Source organism: Erithacus rubecula, assembly GCF_903797595.1.
Source record: "Erithacus rubecula genome assembly, chromosome: 10".
NCBI lineage: Eukaryota > Metazoa > Chordata > Aves > Passeriformes > Muscicapidae > Erithacus > Erithacus rubecula.
The window spans coordinates 2,191,891-2,210,353 of NC_136662.1; the positions used below are offsets into that span (position 1 = coordinate 2,191,891).

Genomic DNA, 18,463 nt, shown 5'->3' on the forward strand with positions numbered 1-18,463 from the left:
GGATGTCAGACTTTGGCCATGTACTCAAAGATAGCATCTAATTATTCAATAGGAGAATATAGGTTCCTTTGTGTATTTCCATTGTTTATTTTAATGTAATTCAAGAGAAGAAGAAAAGGTGATTTGTGCAAATGAGTGGGAAGCACAGCAAAGGAAAACATGACAATGTCCTGTGTGGCTCTGGAAAGGGTGTTTGGGGTGTTCAGAGCCAAGAAATTTTATCACCAAAAATTGAAAAGGAGAGTGAGCCAAGTCTTCATGCTGTCTCAGGGCTGATGGGGGCTGGATGGTGCATCCCATTATTTGAATTTCCTGGAGGTTTTGCCCTGCCTGGCTGAAGGGGAGGCTCCCCTGGCTGCTCCCAGTTAACTCTGCTGTGCTGCAGGACATGAAAACTGCCCCATCCTAGTGCTGAAGGCAGCAGTGAGCCCTGTGGCAAAGTCAGGAGAGTTTTATCTGTTCAGGTCAGCCTGGTGTCCTCTGGAGATGTGAGTCTCTGCAATGACTGAAACAGTTCTGGTGTTAGCAAAGAGAAATACTCTTAACTAAATTATATTATACCAAATAATTGTTAATAAACAGGCAGGGGATGCTCACCTGGAGAGGAGAAGGATTCAGGGAGAGCTGGAGAGGGACAGGGGACAAGGAATGGAGGGACAGGACACAGTCAAGCACTTGCATTTTCTCTTTGTGTTCTCCAGATACTCTTGGTGAAATTACACAATTCTTAGTCATCAAAGATCTTGTCTTCTTACCCGTCCTTGGAGGCATAACTCATGTCTTTCTAGGGTTGGTAAGAAATTGCTTTAGTATTCCCAGATAACTAATTAATCTCTGATTAATATTAATATTTCTATACCCAAATGGCTTCCTACATTAGCAACCAGTTATCACAGCAAATAACCTGGCAGTGTTTGTACAAACATCTCACTGGTTTGGGGACTGGCTTGTTGCATGCAGGATCCTTCTTTAGGTGGGTGGATTTGTAATTATTTCACAGAATCCCAGGTTTGGGTTGGAAGGACCTTGAGGCTCATCCTGTCCCACCCCTGCCAGGGGCAGGGACACCTCCCCATGTCCCAGGTTGCTCCAAGCCCTGTCCAGCCTGGCCTTGGGCACTGCCAGGGATGGGGAATCCATCTCCTTTCATTAGAGGGATTTTTCTAGCTCAGGCATTGGGATAGAATTTGACCCACACTGCAGATCTCACTGAACCCAGATTTTAAAACTGAATGTTTTCAGACTTTAAGCATGGAGGCTTCAGACCCAGAGAATGCTTACAAGCATTTTTGGGGCACGTTTGCAATTTGAAAATGAAGGATTTCCATCAGCTGCTCAGTGTGTGATGACATCTCACAGAACATCATGCAAAAGAAGCAATGAGAGGCAGGGGAGATGGGGAGCTGCATTCCAGAGGCAGAGGGGAGGGAATGACTGCACCTGTGGCTGGGGAGGTGCCATCCCTGCTGGGGCTTGGGAGCTGCCTGTGCTTGATGGCAAGCAGAGATTGCCCAGGAATCTCCTTGGTTCATTTGAATATTTCCATGTATTATGAATGCAGCCAAAAAATGAAATGCTGGAGTTCTCTGGGCTCACCAGGCATCAGGAATATGGGTTTTCTGAAATGCAGGGATGGCAGCAGACAAAGATGTGAGTCTTTGAATTTGGATCCACTTGGATTATTTTTGGAGTGCTCAGTTGAAAGAAAATGTCATTTTTTGCAAGTAAAACATGTTTTTTCATTACTTGAGTGTTGTCAGTGGTTAATATTACACTGTTCATGTTTCAAAACCTCTTAGAGTGACTTGCCTGTAGTTCACACTTAAAAATAAAATCTGATGCCTCAGTTTAGCAAGCTGATTTCTTTGAACTGTTACCTTCTTTAACCTGCCTGCAAATTGTAAATTTTTTTTTTTTTAGCATATTACATTCTCAGATTTATTCTGAGCCCTTCCAGTAGATCAGATTTGACTCCTGTTCCCTGAGATAGCAGTGTGCCTTGAAGGTGACAGGAGTTTGCCAACAGGCCATCTGCATTCCTGGCTGCTCAGCAAGGGAAGTGCCTGTTTGCCCTGGAGACCCAGAGATAGCTGAGAGAAGGCTGGGCTCAGCTTTGAAATGTTAATCTGCTGCTTCTGTCCTCCCAAGGTTTTGCCCAGGGAAGGCAGTGGGTGGGGAGTTGGTATTAATTTAGAATTTGGAGCTTTGGCACAATCTGTTGCAGTTTTAGCACGTTATAAATCACTTAATATTTAAGGAGGTATTGAAATTAAGATGGAACTTTGTCCTGATTTCAAAATTGGCAAGAAATATCAGCCTGATTTTGAAGAAGTGCTTTAGCTGCCAAGTAAAAATAGCAGTCAGGATCCTCCCTGGGATGAGGAGCTCTGTGCAAGGTTAATTTTTCAGGGTCCCTTATCAGATCCCCACAGGGAGTTTTACTCCCACACAGGAGGCACAACCTCCCACACTCTGTCATTTGTACAGAGCCCTCAATTGTACTGGGATCCTCACAGGGGCTGGGGCTCTGCCCTTGGGAATGATGCATCTTATTTGAAATAAAAGGGAAATTGGGCTTGGATTGGGCCACAGCAGCCTGGGTTCAAATCCTTGTTGTGCCAGATGCATCCTGCCAAGCTGTCATGTCAAAACCTCTGAGTGCTCTTGGGGCTCCCTGGGAGGGCAGAGGTGAGGGAGGGAGGAGGAAATGGGAGGGAATGTTGTTCTTTCCATGGCTGTGCTGTCATGCATGAGCTGGGCAAGTCTGCAGAGCCCAACAGGGACCTGAGTGTGTCACCATGAGACTCCTCGTGGTGCAGATGTCCCCTGTGCCCAGCTCTGTGTTTAGGATGGGCTGAATCCTCCAGGCAAGCCTGGGAATGCCTGTGAACATTAGGGCACTGTGCTGCAGCCAGTCCCTGTGAGATGGAGACAATAATTGTCCCTTTTTCTGCCCTGGTTGTTGCTGAGCTGCTGTTCAGTGCCCAGGAGAGCAGGTCTTGGCTCTTCAGGTGCCTGCACAGGTGCAGGTCTTGTACAGCCTGACCTCTGCTCTGTTTTTTATTTCCTTGTGTGAGCTTTGCAGTGGTGCCCTGGAGCTTTCCCTGTACATTATCCCTTTGGGATGCCTGGCCCAAGGGAATGAAGGTTTGTTACCCTCCCTGGAGTGCTGCCACATCCCCTCACTGAGCCTCCTGCAGATTTGTGCAGGTGCTTTTGTAAGTGATGGTGATGATCCAGGTAGGTGCTCAAAAGGAGGAAATAAATAGGAGAGAGACATGTGCACTAAAACTCCCCAAAAATACAATGTTTGCTGTCTGCAGAAGGGCAAAGTCGATAGGGAATGCAGTTTTATTTTCCAGCTTTTAAGGGGATGTAACAGTGAAGAATAACACAACCTTAAGAAAGCTTGAGTGCCCCCACTGCAGGAGAGCTGTAAACCTTTGAAATAGGGGTTTGTCCTGCAAGTGCTGAGAGCTGGAACTGCAGCAGCACAGGTGCACCTCTGGAAACTGCTGTTAAATGGGCTGGAGCAGCCAAAATCAAGCAGGCTGCTGTCTGAGTTCAGTGCTTGAACATGTCTGTGGTCAGGTTAAGCACATGCAGAGTTGTTATTTCCAAGTGAGGGGTTTGATGGGGGTAGCTGTGAGTCTCAGAGTCCTGTTTGATTTCTGTTGTGCTTTCAGTGTATCAGGGCTGTGATAAACACAGTGTTTATGCTGGCAGGGAGCAGGTTATGCCCCTCTTACTCATCCTGAGCTGCCCTTTCTCCCCACATTGTCCTCCTGTGGGATTTAATAGCACCAGAAGAGTGCTTGCCATGAGTGAGGTGGCAGTGCCTGATCCTGGGATAAAGACTGAGTGAAAACCCTGTTAGGGAATTGTCCAGAATTCCATCTGTAATCACAGCCTGCACAAAATCAAATAGTATTTTTTAAAAGAGCAGGAATTCTGGCAGCAGCTTTCCTTTGCATATTTTTAGCATGTATTTGCTATTAATTTACATTATTCTGTGGTCCTGGTGGGGAACATGCTCAGGGCTCTTGCAAACTTTGGTTTCTGGAGGGTCTTAATAAACTCAACAGAAATGGACCCCCTGGCAAGGATTTCTTGCAGTAACACTCCAATATTCTCCATTAGGTTTATTAGGGAAGGCCTTTCAGTGCTTAAAACAAGGAGAGTGAGTGACTTTCTACACAGGCAGACAGTGATAGGAAGAATATTTCAAACTAAATGAGGAGAAAATCAGATGAGATACTAAGAAATTCTTCCCTGTGAGGGTGGGCAGGGCTGGCACAGGTGCCCAGATTTGCTGTGGCTGCCCCTGGATCCCTGGCAGTGGCCAATGCAGGGCTGGACTTTGGGGTTTGGAGCAGCCTGGGACAGTGGGAGGTGTCAGGGTTGAAACAGGGTGAGCATTAAGGTCCTTTCCTACAAAACCACTCTGGGATCCTGTGATTAACCAGTTGTTAGGAGGGCTGCATGTTTGCAAACACTGACTGGAATTGTCCCTCTGCCTTTGGAAATCCAGTGTAGAGCTGGCTGTGTTTTGTGAAGGTGACACCTACAGTGGCTTCCCTGGAGCTGCCAGGAGATGGAGAAGGGTTTTCCTGGGAGCAGGATGAAGATTTCTCTGCAGATGGCTGTGTCTGCATCCCTCCAGCCAGCAGGGCTGGGGGAGAGCACAGCTCTGTCCCCCTCAGCTCCTCCTGCTGCAGGTTTCCAACCTTTCTGGCAGTTGTGTGATAGTTGAGATCAGCTGTCCCACAGTGTCACACTCCTGCAGGCCAGGGCACTCAGCTTTTGGATGCCACAGGAGGGCAGCTGGCCTGGAGGGGGATGGCAGAGCAGGTTCTGCTCCTCCAGCAGCACTGAGGATGGTTGGGATGCTGGGGCTGGGTTACCTGGTCTTTACCTGAGCTTGTCCAACTCTGTGCAGGTTTCACCTGGTGGGTCTGTGTGGCAATTTCAGGTGGCTGATGCCTTGCCCAAGTCACACAGGAATAGCCATTTTTAGGTCTTTTGTGTGTCCTTGTCCCCATCCACAACTTTGGAACATGAAGCAGGACAGGGGAAAGGTTAAACCATTGACAGCAAGAGCCTTGAGAGCAGCTCTCATGGTTCTGTTCACACATGGGGACATCTTTTAAGTTCATTTTCCTTTTGGTGCATTTATTCATCCTTCTTTCCTCCTCCTCTTTCATCACTTCTTCCCCCACAAATATCTGAAGCCTAAAATAATGTTCTTGCCTTTTATCTGCCAATAGTCTGACACCAAGTAGTTCCTCTCCAAACCCATGAATTTATGTTTGGCCTGTTTACTCAGGTGCTAGACAGTAATTCTGGCTGCACAGATGGTGAGTCTAACACAGGCCTCTGGGTTTGACTGTGATGTTTGTTTACATCTTCATGGTACAATAGTTACCCAAAGAGACAAACTGGAAAATTGTGAAGTGCAACCTTGGGCTTAATCCTGAAATGTGTGAAGGGCTTGGAGAGCCCCTGAGCACTGCCTGCCTTTGTGAATTGGATGGTTTTTAACTGGCATGGCCACTTCCTTCATCTCTGGCATCTCTTCATCTCCAGCACATCACAGTGCTCCTGTTTGGGGATGTGAGAATCCAGGGCTGTGATTTGGGCTGTGACACACCCTCAGTCCTGCATGTCCCCATGAGCTCTGCATCAATACAGAGATTTTTCCTCATCTGTTCTGTAATTCTGTTTATCAGGATGGAGGGGAGAGAGTGGAAGGGATGAGGGATAGATTCCTGTGTGTTAGAGAATCACAGGTAAATAAATGAGTTTGTGCAAATTAAAACACAGCACTTGCATGGGCAGCTCACTCTTGGAAGATCCCTCAGCTTTGGAGCTGCCAGGTCAGAAAAAGGAATAAAAGTAAGTCTTAAAATGTTAGGGCTTAAAAATAGGGTGAGCTAAGCAGCTTTGAGTTATTCCATGAGGTTTCCTCACCCCTCTGGGAGTGCCCAGCAAGGAGCAGCATCCTTGCATGGATGGGGCCATGGGAGGATGTGAGGGGTTTTCCCAGCACCTCTGGGCATCCCCTGCTTCTGGAGCCTTTGCCCAGGGATTTTAATTTTATCTCCATTTAAAGGAGTCTCCATTGCTGGGTGGCTCCTGTTTAGCTCTGAGTTTGTCAGTGGCAGGGGCTGTTTGGCACAGGGCAGCACTGGAGGTTTGCAGCTCCTGAAACAAGCAGGCACCTGTGGCAGTTCCTGCAGGAGAAGCTGCCACCCCTCAGTGACATTTGTCAGGGATCTCCTGCCAAGTGGGGCTGGCCTGTTTGTAAAACAGGTGAGCTGGTGACATCTCAGCTGGCAAGGAGCAGTGACAAGTTCTGCTCGTGGCCAGCACTGCAGCAGTGAAAACAGTGAAAAGTGTCTGGTTTGTGTTTTCCAGAGTTCTCCAAAATCACTTTGAGTCCATTTCAAGAATTCAGATTAGAAAGAGGGAAAATGTTATGGGGTTAAAGAGATGATCATCATCTTGTGAAAGGTGTCCCTGCCCATGGCAGAGGTTTGGTCTTTAAGATCCCTTCAATGATTCTTTTGACACTTCTTTGCACAAAAATTAATTTATTTAGCTTAAATGGCAGAATCAAATACTATGTTTCTAGCCATCACATATTTTTTTTGTAAACCAGATTCTTATCTGGAAAAAGTCATCTGGTCCAACTCCCCTGACTGCCCTGGAGTCACACTGGTTTCCTGCTGAAGGATTTGCCTTCTAAGAAAATTGCAGGGGCAATTGTAGGGACATTCTTTCAGTACCTTCTGTGTTTGCTGAGTCTTTTTCCTTGAATAAAAAGTTGATTAATTTCAAAACTTGTTGGTAATATTTTGAAAACTGGAAATTGGGGTTTGTACAGCAATATTTTTGGGAAGCACATCTGAAAGGAACTGAGTGTTCTTTTTAAAGTCATCTCCAACACAAGCTACAGGATAGTTCCTTGTCCCACAGAAATCATCTGGATGACAGGAAAGGGGAAGTTAGTAGAGAAAACTGCTGAATTTGGATGTGAATTTTGTGACTTGTTAAAACACTCAGCCTCACTGGCATGTGCCAGGGAATTCTAGGAAATCTGTCAATGGCTGTAGAAACAGCTTCCTCAAAACTTGTTTTTAGTGTTTCATTTTCTTAATGTCTATGTTTATGTATAGCCTCATAGCATAATGATCTCATATCAGAATATTTATATGTATTTATGTAATAGAATATGTAAAAATACAAGTTATGCAATGAGTACGTATCCAGTTTATGCAAATTTTCTTCTAATGTATCTAAAAAAAGCTCAGGGTGGTGAGATCAGTGAAATCTGCTGTTTTCCTGCACATTTACTCTCCTTCCTTGTGCTTTGTGCCCAGTAAAGATGATTTTTAATCCTTTTTATTGAGGGCAGTGTCCCTTCCTGGCATGGGCAGAGTCATTGTGGCACTAAAGGCTCTGATACCAGGGAGAAGAGGTGGTCAGACTTGTACCTGTGGTGGGTGAACATTGTGTTTTGTGTTGCCCAGAGAGGTGGATTAATTCAAAATAATGTTAGTCCTCAGAGCCCTGTGGCTGCCTGGGCTCCTGGTAAATCAGGCTTTGCTCTGGGTTCTGGCTGGGGCCATGCCTGGGGGAGGAAAGGTTCCTGCATCTTGGATCAGGATCAAGGTTCCCCTTGGGATCAGAGCCTGGTAAAAACAAATCCAGGCTCAGACGTGTGGGAAATCAAGCACCAAGTTTCCTTTTGTTGTATTTCTTGAAAATAGATGTAACCTTTTCTGTCTCTAGTTGTATTTTCAAGGTGGTGATGATGCACACCAGAGAAACACGCAGAGGGCCATCAGATAAAAGATAAGAGATGAGGAAGAGCTCTGTGCTGTGTGTTAGCTGAGCTTACCACCCCTGGGGTTCATCAGCTGATGCTGCATCAGATCCCAGCAGGGCAGAAGAACAGGTTTAACACAGAGCAGCAAACTGTGGTTTCTCTATTCCCTCAGCCCACGTGAGGCCCTGTGGTGCTTTGTGTGTCCCCAGGTGCCTCTCACAGAAGCTGTGGAGCCCGTGGACCTGGAGGAGTGTCTCAGCAGCCCTGCCCTGTTGCTGGAGTCGGGGCCCCTGCGGGAGCTGCTGGAGTTTCCCCACGATGACATCGAGGTGGTGTCCGCGCCCCGCGAGTGCCGCACGCTGCTGTCGGCCGTGCCCGAGGAGAGGTGGGGCAGCAGCAGCTGCTGCTGCTGCTCAGGCACTTCAGCTGGGTCTGGGGAGTCCCCATCAGCTCTGTCATCTCTGCTGTTTGCTCTTTTCACAGTGAGATGGATCCCCACGTGAGGGACTGTGTCAGGAGTTACACGGAGGACTGGGCGATCGTGAACAGAAAGTGAGTTCACCTCTGCTGCTTGGCACCTCAAGTTCAGTTTGAAATTTCGGCCAAGGAGGCTCAAAAATATTGTCCTGGCCGCTGCTTCCATGTGCTCTGCCTTTTAGTTCAGCTGAACTGATGCTTTGTGTTTGGAAAATTGGATCTTGGATGTCAAAACCCCTTGGGGCATTTTGGAAAATCTAGGACGTTTCAGTCCATGGTTGCTCCTTTACCATGGCAGAGCAATTCAGGAATGTGGACAAGTAAAATTATTTTCAGCATTTGTTTCTTTCTTTGTTCCATCTGGTTTTAGTTGTTTGTAGCTGCATTAATTTTGCAGTGATGTAGGATTTACCTGCAGTCACAACCATCTGATAGACAAGGTGCCTCTGCAGGTTCCCAGAGAGACCTGGGGAAATACATCACTCAAACAAATAATTATTAATATTTGAACCATCACAACATTTACCTAATGAGTTAACAGTTCAGAGGGTGGGCATGCATTGATTAGTCCATACAGATCAGCAGGAAGGGTTCTGAGAGCCTTTATTTGGAGCACAAACTCTCAGATGATTGAAGTCTGACTCCAAGAGCTGCTGTCAAGGAGTAAGTGATCCATGTGATGTGCATCACCTACAAGTGACTCAGTGCAGCTCCAGCTCTGCCCTTGTGGTTGTTTGTTGCTACAATTCACTGGTTTAATGTTGTCCTGAGAGCCACTTCAGGGGATGCTCAGGATGGCACTGCTAACGTGAACTAATAAAAAGTGTTTTGTAATCTCATACCAAAAACATAAAACCCACCCAGAAAGGTACCCAGGAGGGAGGGAGATGTTTTATTAACTCCCAGCCTTGGCAGCAGAGTCTTGGGCACATCACAGACCTGGACAGGGTGTCCCACACAGCCACTCACTCTTGGTTTCTCAGTGATTTTTGTTGGTACCTGGAGTTCCTGGCTGTGATTCCTGCTCTGGGGAGGTTTCTTTGGTGGAGTTTTGTTCCTCTGAGAGTCACAGCACTTTCTGCTTGGATAAAACCATGGCAGTGCATGGTAGAAATTTCTACCCAGTGCATGGGTAGAAACTGAAGAGTTACTGCTGGAGCAGGGGAAGAGCCCAAAATCTCAGCTGGGAAGGGCTGAATTGTTTTTCAAGTAAGGATGCCAACAATTTCCTCTCAGTCCATCCCATTGGGTGGTTTCAGGTCCTCTGGCTAGCTCTAGGGGCACAAACCCCAGCTCTTGGAAGAGCTGCTGAATTGACTGGTGACATTCCATCCTTTTCTTCCCCACCCCAGGGAAAATCTTTATGTACATCTCTGCCTCCAGTTTTTTGTAACCAAAATGTTTTTGAGGCAGGGAAATCTACCCATTCAGTAATTCCTTTGATGATATTGAAAAAGCTAAGTAAAAAACCCTCTAGCATATTCTGATTTCAAGCTTATGGCATAATTTCTGTGTGCAAGACTGAGGAAGTCAGGTGTGAATTAGAGATAATTTGCACTTGTTGGTGGAGCTGTGATGGAAATGCAGACATCAATGTGAGGATTATACAGATCCTATTGTTCAGCTCTCAGGAATTACATCCTAGCAAGGAAATTGCATTCCTCTTTTTTTTCTGTTCCTTTCCTTTATTAACTGCTAGCATATCCATTATTTTCTCATGTCTGGACCATCCCTCTATGATAACTTTAGTACCAGGGCATGGTAAAAACAATTAATTCTAGATGTGATCCCAGGAACTGAGCTGGAGTGAGTATTGCAGGGAGACTGTGGCTCTACCCATGTGTGTGTGTATAAATACAGACCTGGTGCTATTTGACACCCAAAAATTTGTTAGTCAAAGAGACCTGCTCCTGTCAGCCCAGCAGGCAGACTCTTCACACTCTGGAAAGCTCTGAGGGACCCACTTTCCTTACAGAGCTGCTATGTCAAGACACTTGTTTTAGTCAGTTGCTCTGCAGAGGTGCTCAGGATTTTCCTGAGTTGCTGTTTTGGTTTTCCAGTTAATCATTTCATCTGCTCCAAGTCAGTTCCTGCCCCAGCAGAACCACTGGCCCTCAGCCCTTGTGTTCCCAGCCTGTTTTTAGCTTGGCATCACAATGGCACATTTTACAACGACTTTAATTGGCCCTTGATAATCCTCCTTTTGACATCACCCAGAGTGGCTTTATAGATGAACAGAGTGACATTGTAGTGTTGGAATAGTGGCTGTTGGATGATGCCCCAGCTCCAGTGGAGCTGACTGGAAATTGTGTTTGCAGAGAGCAGCTCCTGCCTCGGGAGCACCCAGCTGACAATGCTGGGTTTGTTCTGGGGTGCTGCTTCAGGGGTCAGGTCAAAAGGGGCTGCTGAGAACGTGTTTGAAATCCTCTACTTGCAGATACCACAAGCTGGGAACTGGGTTCAATCCCAACACCTTGGACAAACAGAAGGAGAGGCAGAAAGGGCTCCCCAAACAGGTCTTCGAGTCCGACGAATCTCCAGATGGCAACAGCTACCAGGATGAACAAGTAATGTCCCTTTAAAACCTGACTGCCTAAAACCTGATTTATGGTGCAGCTTTAAAAGTGCATCCCTTTCCCCATGATGAGCTGATGAGCTGATGAGCTGCCTTTCCTTGCTGGCTCCCAGGATGATCTGAAGCGCCGCTCCATGTCCATCGACGACACGCCCCGGGGCAGCTGGGCCTGCAGCATCTTCGACCTCAAGAACTCCCTGCCTGATGCCCTGCTCCCAAACCTGCTGGACAGAACCCCAAATGAGGAGATTGACCACCACAACGAGGAGCAGAGGAAGGCCAACAGGCATAAGGAGCTTTTTGCACTGCACCCAGCACCAGATGAGGTATTTTTGCATGCACGTGGGTGAGGCTAAGAGGAGTGAAGGGATAGGGAATGTGAAAGCTCTCAGTCTGCCATGGATTTAAAGGATTTAAGGTCACCTGTCTTTAACATACATGAGAACTGCAGCTATTTTGTGTTTTTCAGCATATTGTCTTGCCCATAGATATTGCTTTCTGAAGATTGGGTTTCCCTTCTGGTTATGCAATCCCCAGTAATGTAGGAACATTAAAGGGATTTAATTTAGCATATTTATAGCTGCTGATGAATGCACCGTGCTGGGAAGCCTTAGATTAAATTGCTGCTGTGTCTTAGAAGAAAAAAAGTGGTAGATGTGTTTGCCTCCTGATTCTACAGGGATTGTGTCTCTAATTCCAGGAGGAGCCCATAGAGAGACTCAGTGTCCCTGAAGTACCCAAAGAACACTTTGGCCAAAGACTCCTGGTGAAGTGTTTGTCCCTGAAGTAAGTACCACCCCAACAGACCAGCTGCACTGCAGAAATTCAGAATTTAAATCTGCTGCTGTATCCATGTGCATCTAGAATAACTCCACTGCCTTGGAAGGGGTATTGCATTGTTTGGTCATAAGCTTTGAGGTTAATTTTATAAAGGGTGAGTTACACAATTGTATCTTCAAGACTTCCTGCAGACTGATGAGACAGGAAATATCCACCACCCTTGGCTTTTGTCCCTGTTGCTTTCCAGCTCTACCTGTTCCATGTCACTGGCATGTGACATGAGGCTTCCCCACACTCCTCCAGGGCTCTGCAGTTGGCCACTCACTGGTGTTCCCCTCCCTAAGGAGGAAATTTGAGATTCAATTTAAAGATTAAAAATGCTCGAGCCTGAAAAACATAAAGACAGCCAAAGATTTGCCAAAGTTTAGGCTCAACAACCTTGACTGTGTCCCTTTAAGAGTGAAGACTTTATATACTTAGTAAGCATTAACTGGAGGAATAGAAACCTGTTAAACAAGTTTAATGAAGTGGAGCTCCTGAATATAGGGTTACCTGCAGCTGGTTCATTGCCTATAACTCTTCTCTAATAACACAAGGTAAAATTTTACTGTTATTCCCTTGGAGAAATAAAGTACAAAACTGATTTTCCACACTGCTGTATTCATCTTCTGTGTCCTCAGTTAGGTCAACCCTTCTTATTAGAGAGCTCCAGTTGCTGCTCATAACTGAGATATATGTGTGGGACATTTCTCCTGCTCGTAGAGTACTCCAGGACCTAATATAGCCATAGAGATGAACTGATTTTGCAGCCTTTTATGAACTGGAACAACATAATATGCAGTAGCAGAGCAGCTTTCCCTCCAAAGGAGGGTGTCTTTAGCATAAATAAGTTAGATGCTGGAAATTAATGTTTTCTGCTCTTTAAGCATCTCTTGCTGGCTGCAAATTTATAGCAAATCTGCCCAGCTACATGTTTGCTTGTGTACCTGGGAGCCTCTGAGCCTGTGCTCAGGGATGTAATCCAGGATTGTGCCATCTCAGTGGCACAAAACAAGGACATTTTCCCCAGGGAGAAGGCTCAGATGACCTAAGCAGGGTCATTTGCAGGTTAATCTCAGCTTTGTTGCAAAACTGGAGAAAACACCTGTTTGTCCCTGTTTTTAGAAGGATTCTGAGCTGAGAGCTCCCTGCAAGGGCTGGGTGTGGAGGGAATCCCAGTGTGGATGGGGCATGAATTTTGTGGGCAGGCTGTGCAGACAAAAATGGCATTTCAGCCCCTGCTCACTGTGCTGCAGGGACAGGTTTTGAATGTTTTCAAATGCCTTTAACTCCCCAGGTGTTCTGGGAATAAGTTCAGCTCTGTTTGGTGGGTCACTGTTCCTGTTGGGAGTGTTGGAATTTGCATAAACACTGGATAACAGTCACTGTGAAATGCTGGCACTTTCTAAGGGTGGTGTTGGTGTTTTCTGACAACAGTTAATTGTTGGAAATTGCCAGAATAAGTGTCCCTGAGTGTCCAGGAGTCCTCTTTGAGGAGGCTTCTGGGCTGCTTTGCTTGGCTTTCAGTGAGTTAAAATGGCTTTTAGAAGGGCCAAAGGAGCACTGACATCAGTGGGAAGGACCAGGACAGGATATATTGGAAATTGGGAAATCAAATCCCTTGGAGCAGGAGCAGCCCTTGGGTTGGCTCAGCTGCTCCTGACATCTCAATTCCCATCACCCAGGGAGAATTTGGGGACAGGGTTGGTTATTCCTTCTGACAAAATACAAATCAACTGATTTTGTGTTTCCTTCTTTCAAGATTTGAAATAGAAATTGAGCCCATTTTTGCAAGTTTGGCTTTGTATGATGTTAAAGAAAAGAAGAAGGTAGGTTTTTAATTACTTGAGTGTGACATTTCCACTGAAATATAAAAACAAGAGTTAATTCTGGTGTCAAAGCTTTAAGAGAGAAGTGACATAGAGGTTGGAAGGCTGATGATGGCATCTCATGAACCATCTTGTGTGTTTTTGGTAAAGCAGTTGAGATAGAATCACTTTGCTAAAAATATTATCTAATATGTGAGTGCCTGAAATGAGAATATATAGATACATAGCTATCTATATATATCTCTCTCTATATATATCTATATCTATATGTTATGTATATATAAAATTTTATCTTTCAAAAGTCTCTTCCCCAGAGAGGATTTAGGTTACTGAAATCTTTTATTTAGAGTAGGTTTTTATGACTTTCTTAATCCCTTTTTGGTGGTTCAGCATGGCATGGGTCCAAGCAACACTTCAATAATGCACAAGAAAGTCACACATGGTCAAATTGTAAAATCAAAACAAAACTGAGGAGTCTTTTCAAGATCTAAGTTATAGGAAATAGAAAATACATTTATTCACCTATTTATGTTCTGTATTTAATATTTAAAGAGTCTCTTAGTTTTCCTTATTCGAGATATTAGCAGCAGTGGAGAGAAAAATGTTAAAAATATGCATTTTGACATTTATCTCTTTAAGACTTGAATTTAATGCATTGAGATTTAAGTTATGTAGATGAGACTATGTGGAATATTATGTGAACTTTGTTTAATATTTAAATCACATTTCATAAGCCAATTTTATCATCTCATTACTCCTTTTTTTTTTTTTTTTTGGCTCTAACATAATAAGTTCTTTAGTGACCTCTGGTGTTGGTAACCTGCTCACATCTTTTTTTGGCTCTGAAGTTTTGCAGTCAAGGATTTGGTGTTTTAGGGTAGGAAGCTCAGTGCTTGTCTTTCAAGGGGTGTTGTTTTTTATTTTTCTGTTTCTGTTTTGATATTTTGGTGTTTTCAGTTCAGCTAACAGTGATAATTCCTAATCCTGTGATGGAGCTTACACACCTTAGAGGAGCTGGAGGAAATTTTATGGGTAGTTTGTGGTGTTTCCTCCATTTCCTTTCTCACTGTCCTGCCTTGATTTCTTCATCAAAAAACCTTTTTTTTTTTTTCTTTTCATACATGGTTTGAAACAAAGACTTTTTAACATTTCTTTATATATTAACATTAAACACATACGTTTTAAAACAATTTAAAATTCATGAAGAATTTACAAAAAAAAATCACTAATGCTGGAAACTGCCCAATTTCTTCCTTAGATTTCAGAGAATTTCTACTTTGATTTAAACTCTGAGCAAATGAAGGGAATGCTTCGGCCTCATGTCCCCCCTGCTGCTATTTCCACCCTGGCCAGATCTGCCATCTTTTCTATCACCTACCCATCCCAGGATGTCTTTCTAGTCATAAAGGTAAGAAATACCAGGGAAATTAAAATTATTGGGGTATTTTGGTTTTTTATTTAAAATAAGATAGAAATTCTCTTCTCAGAAGTGTAAACAGTGCTGTTTTATTTCAATTATTCTCACTTAAGTTCCTTTGTAACAACCAGTTCAATGCACTGAAACTGCAAAGAGCACAAGGGTTTCCTTGATGATATAAATCAGTTTTCTGGGGCTTGACCTTGGTTTTTATATAAAACAGTGTGCTGACTCCTTAAAATGACAGGTAAGTCAGTGATTTAAAAAATCTATTGTTCTGAATCTCATTTCTAAAAGGATACACCCCCCTCAGCCAGATTTTCAGATGTATTTAAGGGCTGAAATTGCTAAGAGAGTGAGACCCATAACTGAAATAAAATGCAGCATTGGTCACTCCTGGGATAAAGTACACAAAGATAAAAGTTATTCTCTGTTTTCTCCTTTGATTCTGTGAGTGCACAAATGTTGCTTGTTCAGGTTTGAGTTAAGATTTTTGGCTGGACTGCATAAAAATCATCCTGTGGTCAAAAAAAAGGGGAGTTCAAGCCAGATTTTCAGTTCACAGGCAGTGTGAAAATTCTTCTTCTTCCACAAGAACTCACCAGGCTTCAGTTCTTGTGAAAGAATTTTTTGCTTCCTTGTGCTTGTTCAGTTTATTAATCCTTGCTGGATACATGTCCTTATAATGGTTCATTTTCACTTCTCAGCTGGAGAAAGTTTTACAGCAGGGAGATATTGGGGAGTGTGCAGAGCCTTATATGATTTTTAAAGAATCTGATGCAACAAAGGTAAGAACTTTTTTTTTTGGTGTTTTGTTAAAAAACTAAATATATTTTCTTTTACCTTGGAAGGTTGATGCTGTTCCTGTCTTTAATCCAGTTTTTAATTAAGAATCTAATCCCATTCTAAAGGCCAAGAAGGAGCCTTTGAGTCTTGGTGCCTTTTTGGGGTGGAGCAGTTAAAGGTCAGCAGTTTTTGTGGCTGCCAGGGGAGGTTTGTGGTTCCCATCAAGCTCAGTCATCTGTGATTCCCTGTCCCAAAGGATCAGCTGGGTCAAGGGAAAGCAGCCTTTGATGGGAATTTGCAGTAAAAATTTCAACTTTTCCACTGCTTTTGCAGCTTTAACCCCATCACTTCTGCCTGGATCTAAAAGAATCTCAAAAATTGTTCCTAATTTTGTGTGCAGTTGCTTTGAGCCAGCTGGAGATCAAAGGGGTGAAGGGCAGAGCAGAGATTCCAGCCCTTTTTGTGATCTCAGCCTCTCCATTAGGTTTTCTTAAAAGCTTGGATGATTTGTTCATTTTAATCAACCTCTTAATAAAATATTTCCTCCCTAAAGCTCTAAAAATTATTCTTTAATATGCAGAGCTATGGAAAAATCCCCTTTTTTCCTTGACAAAATGAGTATGATGCTACTTATTGGAGGAATGTTTTGAGTTTCCCACAGATGATCTGAGCACCTGCTGTATAAAATCACATTAGGAAAGGCCCTTTCAGAATTCACAGGGGGAAAATTCAGATTTTCTTGAAGGAACAGTGGCCAGATGAGCTCAGTGGGATTTATCAGGCTGTTCAGGAGGGTTAAGAACATAAAAGGCTATTCTGGCTGTGCTTTTGGGAAACAGAAGTTGCATTTTCCCAGCACTTGATGATCCTGCTGTGGAAGGTGCTGCTGAGACACACAATCACTGGGAGTTAGAACAGACACCATCATTCCTCACTGGTTTTGCTCAATGAACCTCTGCTCTTGTTCCTCTCCTTTTAACCTCTTGGATTGAATATTTCCTTCACAGAACAAGGAGAAGTTGGAAAAACTGAAAGGCCAGGCAGAGCAGTTTTGCCAGAGGCTGGGGAAGTACAGGATGCCTTTTGCCTGGACAGCCATTCACCTCATGAACATTGTGAGCAGTGCTGGCAGCTTGGAAAGAGATTCCACAGAAGTTGAAGTTGGCACAGGAGGTACAGGATTGGGCATCAGGGAATGGGGGCAAATCCAGAGGTTTTGATTCATGTCCTGTAGCTGCTGTTGCTCCTTTTATCACTTTCCTCCCTCTGCCCTCATGGCCTGGGGTCATGGTTGAACTAAAACAGAGGTCCATGATAACAAATGGATTTATCTTTCAAGGATTTTACAAGCAAACCATCTGTTCTATTATTTAAAACCAGGCTTGTGAGACTGAGGGAGCATTACAGGCTGATGAACATTTTCCAAAGGAGTGGATTAATCTTTGTGAGCCACATAGCTCATCCAAAACTGCTCTTCAGCATCCCCAAAACTGCCAACTCCATCATCTTTCAGAGCAAGGGAAATAGATAAATCTCAGCACAAAGAAGACCTTTCATAGCAGGAAGGCACTGGGGTGAGGTGGCTGGGGAGAGCAGGATCAGCTGTGCTCTGCATCCTCCTGATTGCCAGCACAGCCAGCTCCTCTGTCACCTCCTGCCATCACCCCCTCTCCCCCTGTGAAAGCAGGAGCAGCAGTGGGCTCTGGAGTGCAGTTTGGTTTGTTTTGCAGCCCTTTGAGGGAGCAGCTGCTGTTTTGCAGAGCGCAAGGGGTCGTGGTCAGAGAGGAGGAACTCCAGCATCGTGGGGCGGCGCTCCCTGGAGAGAACCACCAGTGGGGACGAGGCTTGCAACCTGAGCAGCTTCAGACCTGCCACCCTCACAGTCACCAACTTCTTCAAACAGGTGTGGCAGCAGCAGGTGTCACCCAGCAGCTGTTTCTTGGGCAGAAGGGCTGGGTCATGTCTCACTGAGGGGTTGATGTGGGATGTGTTGGGTTTCTGTCCTCAGTTGCAGGGGATCTTTGAGCAGCACTCAGTGTGTTGTGTTGTATATTAATTATCATGGAATAACAGACTGGGTTGGGTTGGAAGGGAGATTAAAACCATCCAGTGCCAGAGCAGGGACACCTTCCATTATCCCAGTGTGCTCCAGCCTGGCCTTGGACACTTCCAGGATCCAGGGGCAGCCACAGCTGCTCTGGGAATTCTATTCCAGGGCTCCCCACCCTCACAGAGAACAATTCCTCCCTAATATCTAATCTAAACCTCCCCTCTTTCAGTTACATATTGCACAATATCATATATTAATTCTGGCAGTGGTGAATCCAATTTCTCACAGTGGTTTAAGGTTGGTATCAGTTCCCTGGACACATCCAGGGATCCCTGAGGGAAACAAAGCATTCTGCATCTGATGCTGCTTTGCTGAGTGGCAGCTCCTCTCAGCCACAGCTTGGGAGTCTCCTGAAGAGTACAAAATATGATTAAAGGGAGCAAATTTTTTAGTTAAGCTTAGCAAAAAGTAATGAGCTGAAAATTTTCTAAGATTTCCTTAATGGCACATTTACTTAAGGAAAAATTGGTCACTAACTTAGCAATGATTTACAAAAGCAGGTATTTATTTACTTTGTTGAGGTTATGTGTTACTTTGAATCAGCTTATTTTATAAAATTTTTCCTTTAAAAACTGCCAAACATTAATTTAAGATTTTAAATTTCAGATTCTTTATTATC

At 44.4% G+C, this 18,463-nt stretch overlaps 1 protein-coding gene across 17 annotated transcripts in view; it reads left to right on the forward strand.

Moving 5' to 3' along the window:
- DOCK7 (dedicator of cytokinesis 7) overlaps positions 1 to 18,463 on the forward strand; it is a 91,684-nt gene that overhangs the window by 12,469 nt on the left and 60,752 nt on the right. For all 17 annotated transcript variants that reach the window (XR_013775297.1, XM_079313963.1, XM_079313964.1 and 14 more), the window contains exons 3-12: positions 8,041 to 8,216; positions 8,315 to 8,383; positions 10,746 to 10,875; positions 10,997 to 11,209; positions 11,584 to 11,669; positions 13,465 to 13,531; positions 14,790 to 14,939; positions 15,656 to 15,736; positions 16,742 to 16,907; positions 17,495 to 17,637. Coding sequence is in view for 16 of the 17 variants with exons in the window: in XM_079313963.1 (XP_079170089.1) it covers positions 8,041 to 8,216; positions 8,315 to 8,383; positions 10,746 to 10,875; positions 10,997 to 11,209; positions 11,584 to 11,669; positions 13,465 to 13,531; positions 14,790 to 14,939; positions 15,656 to 15,736; positions 16,742 to 16,907; positions 17,495 to 17,637 (1,281 nt within the window). In the remaining variant the exon portion in view is untranslated. The remainder of the gene's footprint in view (positions 1 to 8,040; positions 8,217 to 8,314; positions 8,384 to 10,745; positions 10,876 to 10,996; positions 11,210 to 11,583; positions 11,670 to 13,464; positions 13,532 to 14,789; positions 14,940 to 15,655; positions 15,737 to 16,741; positions 16,908 to 17,494; positions 17,638 to 18,463) is intronic.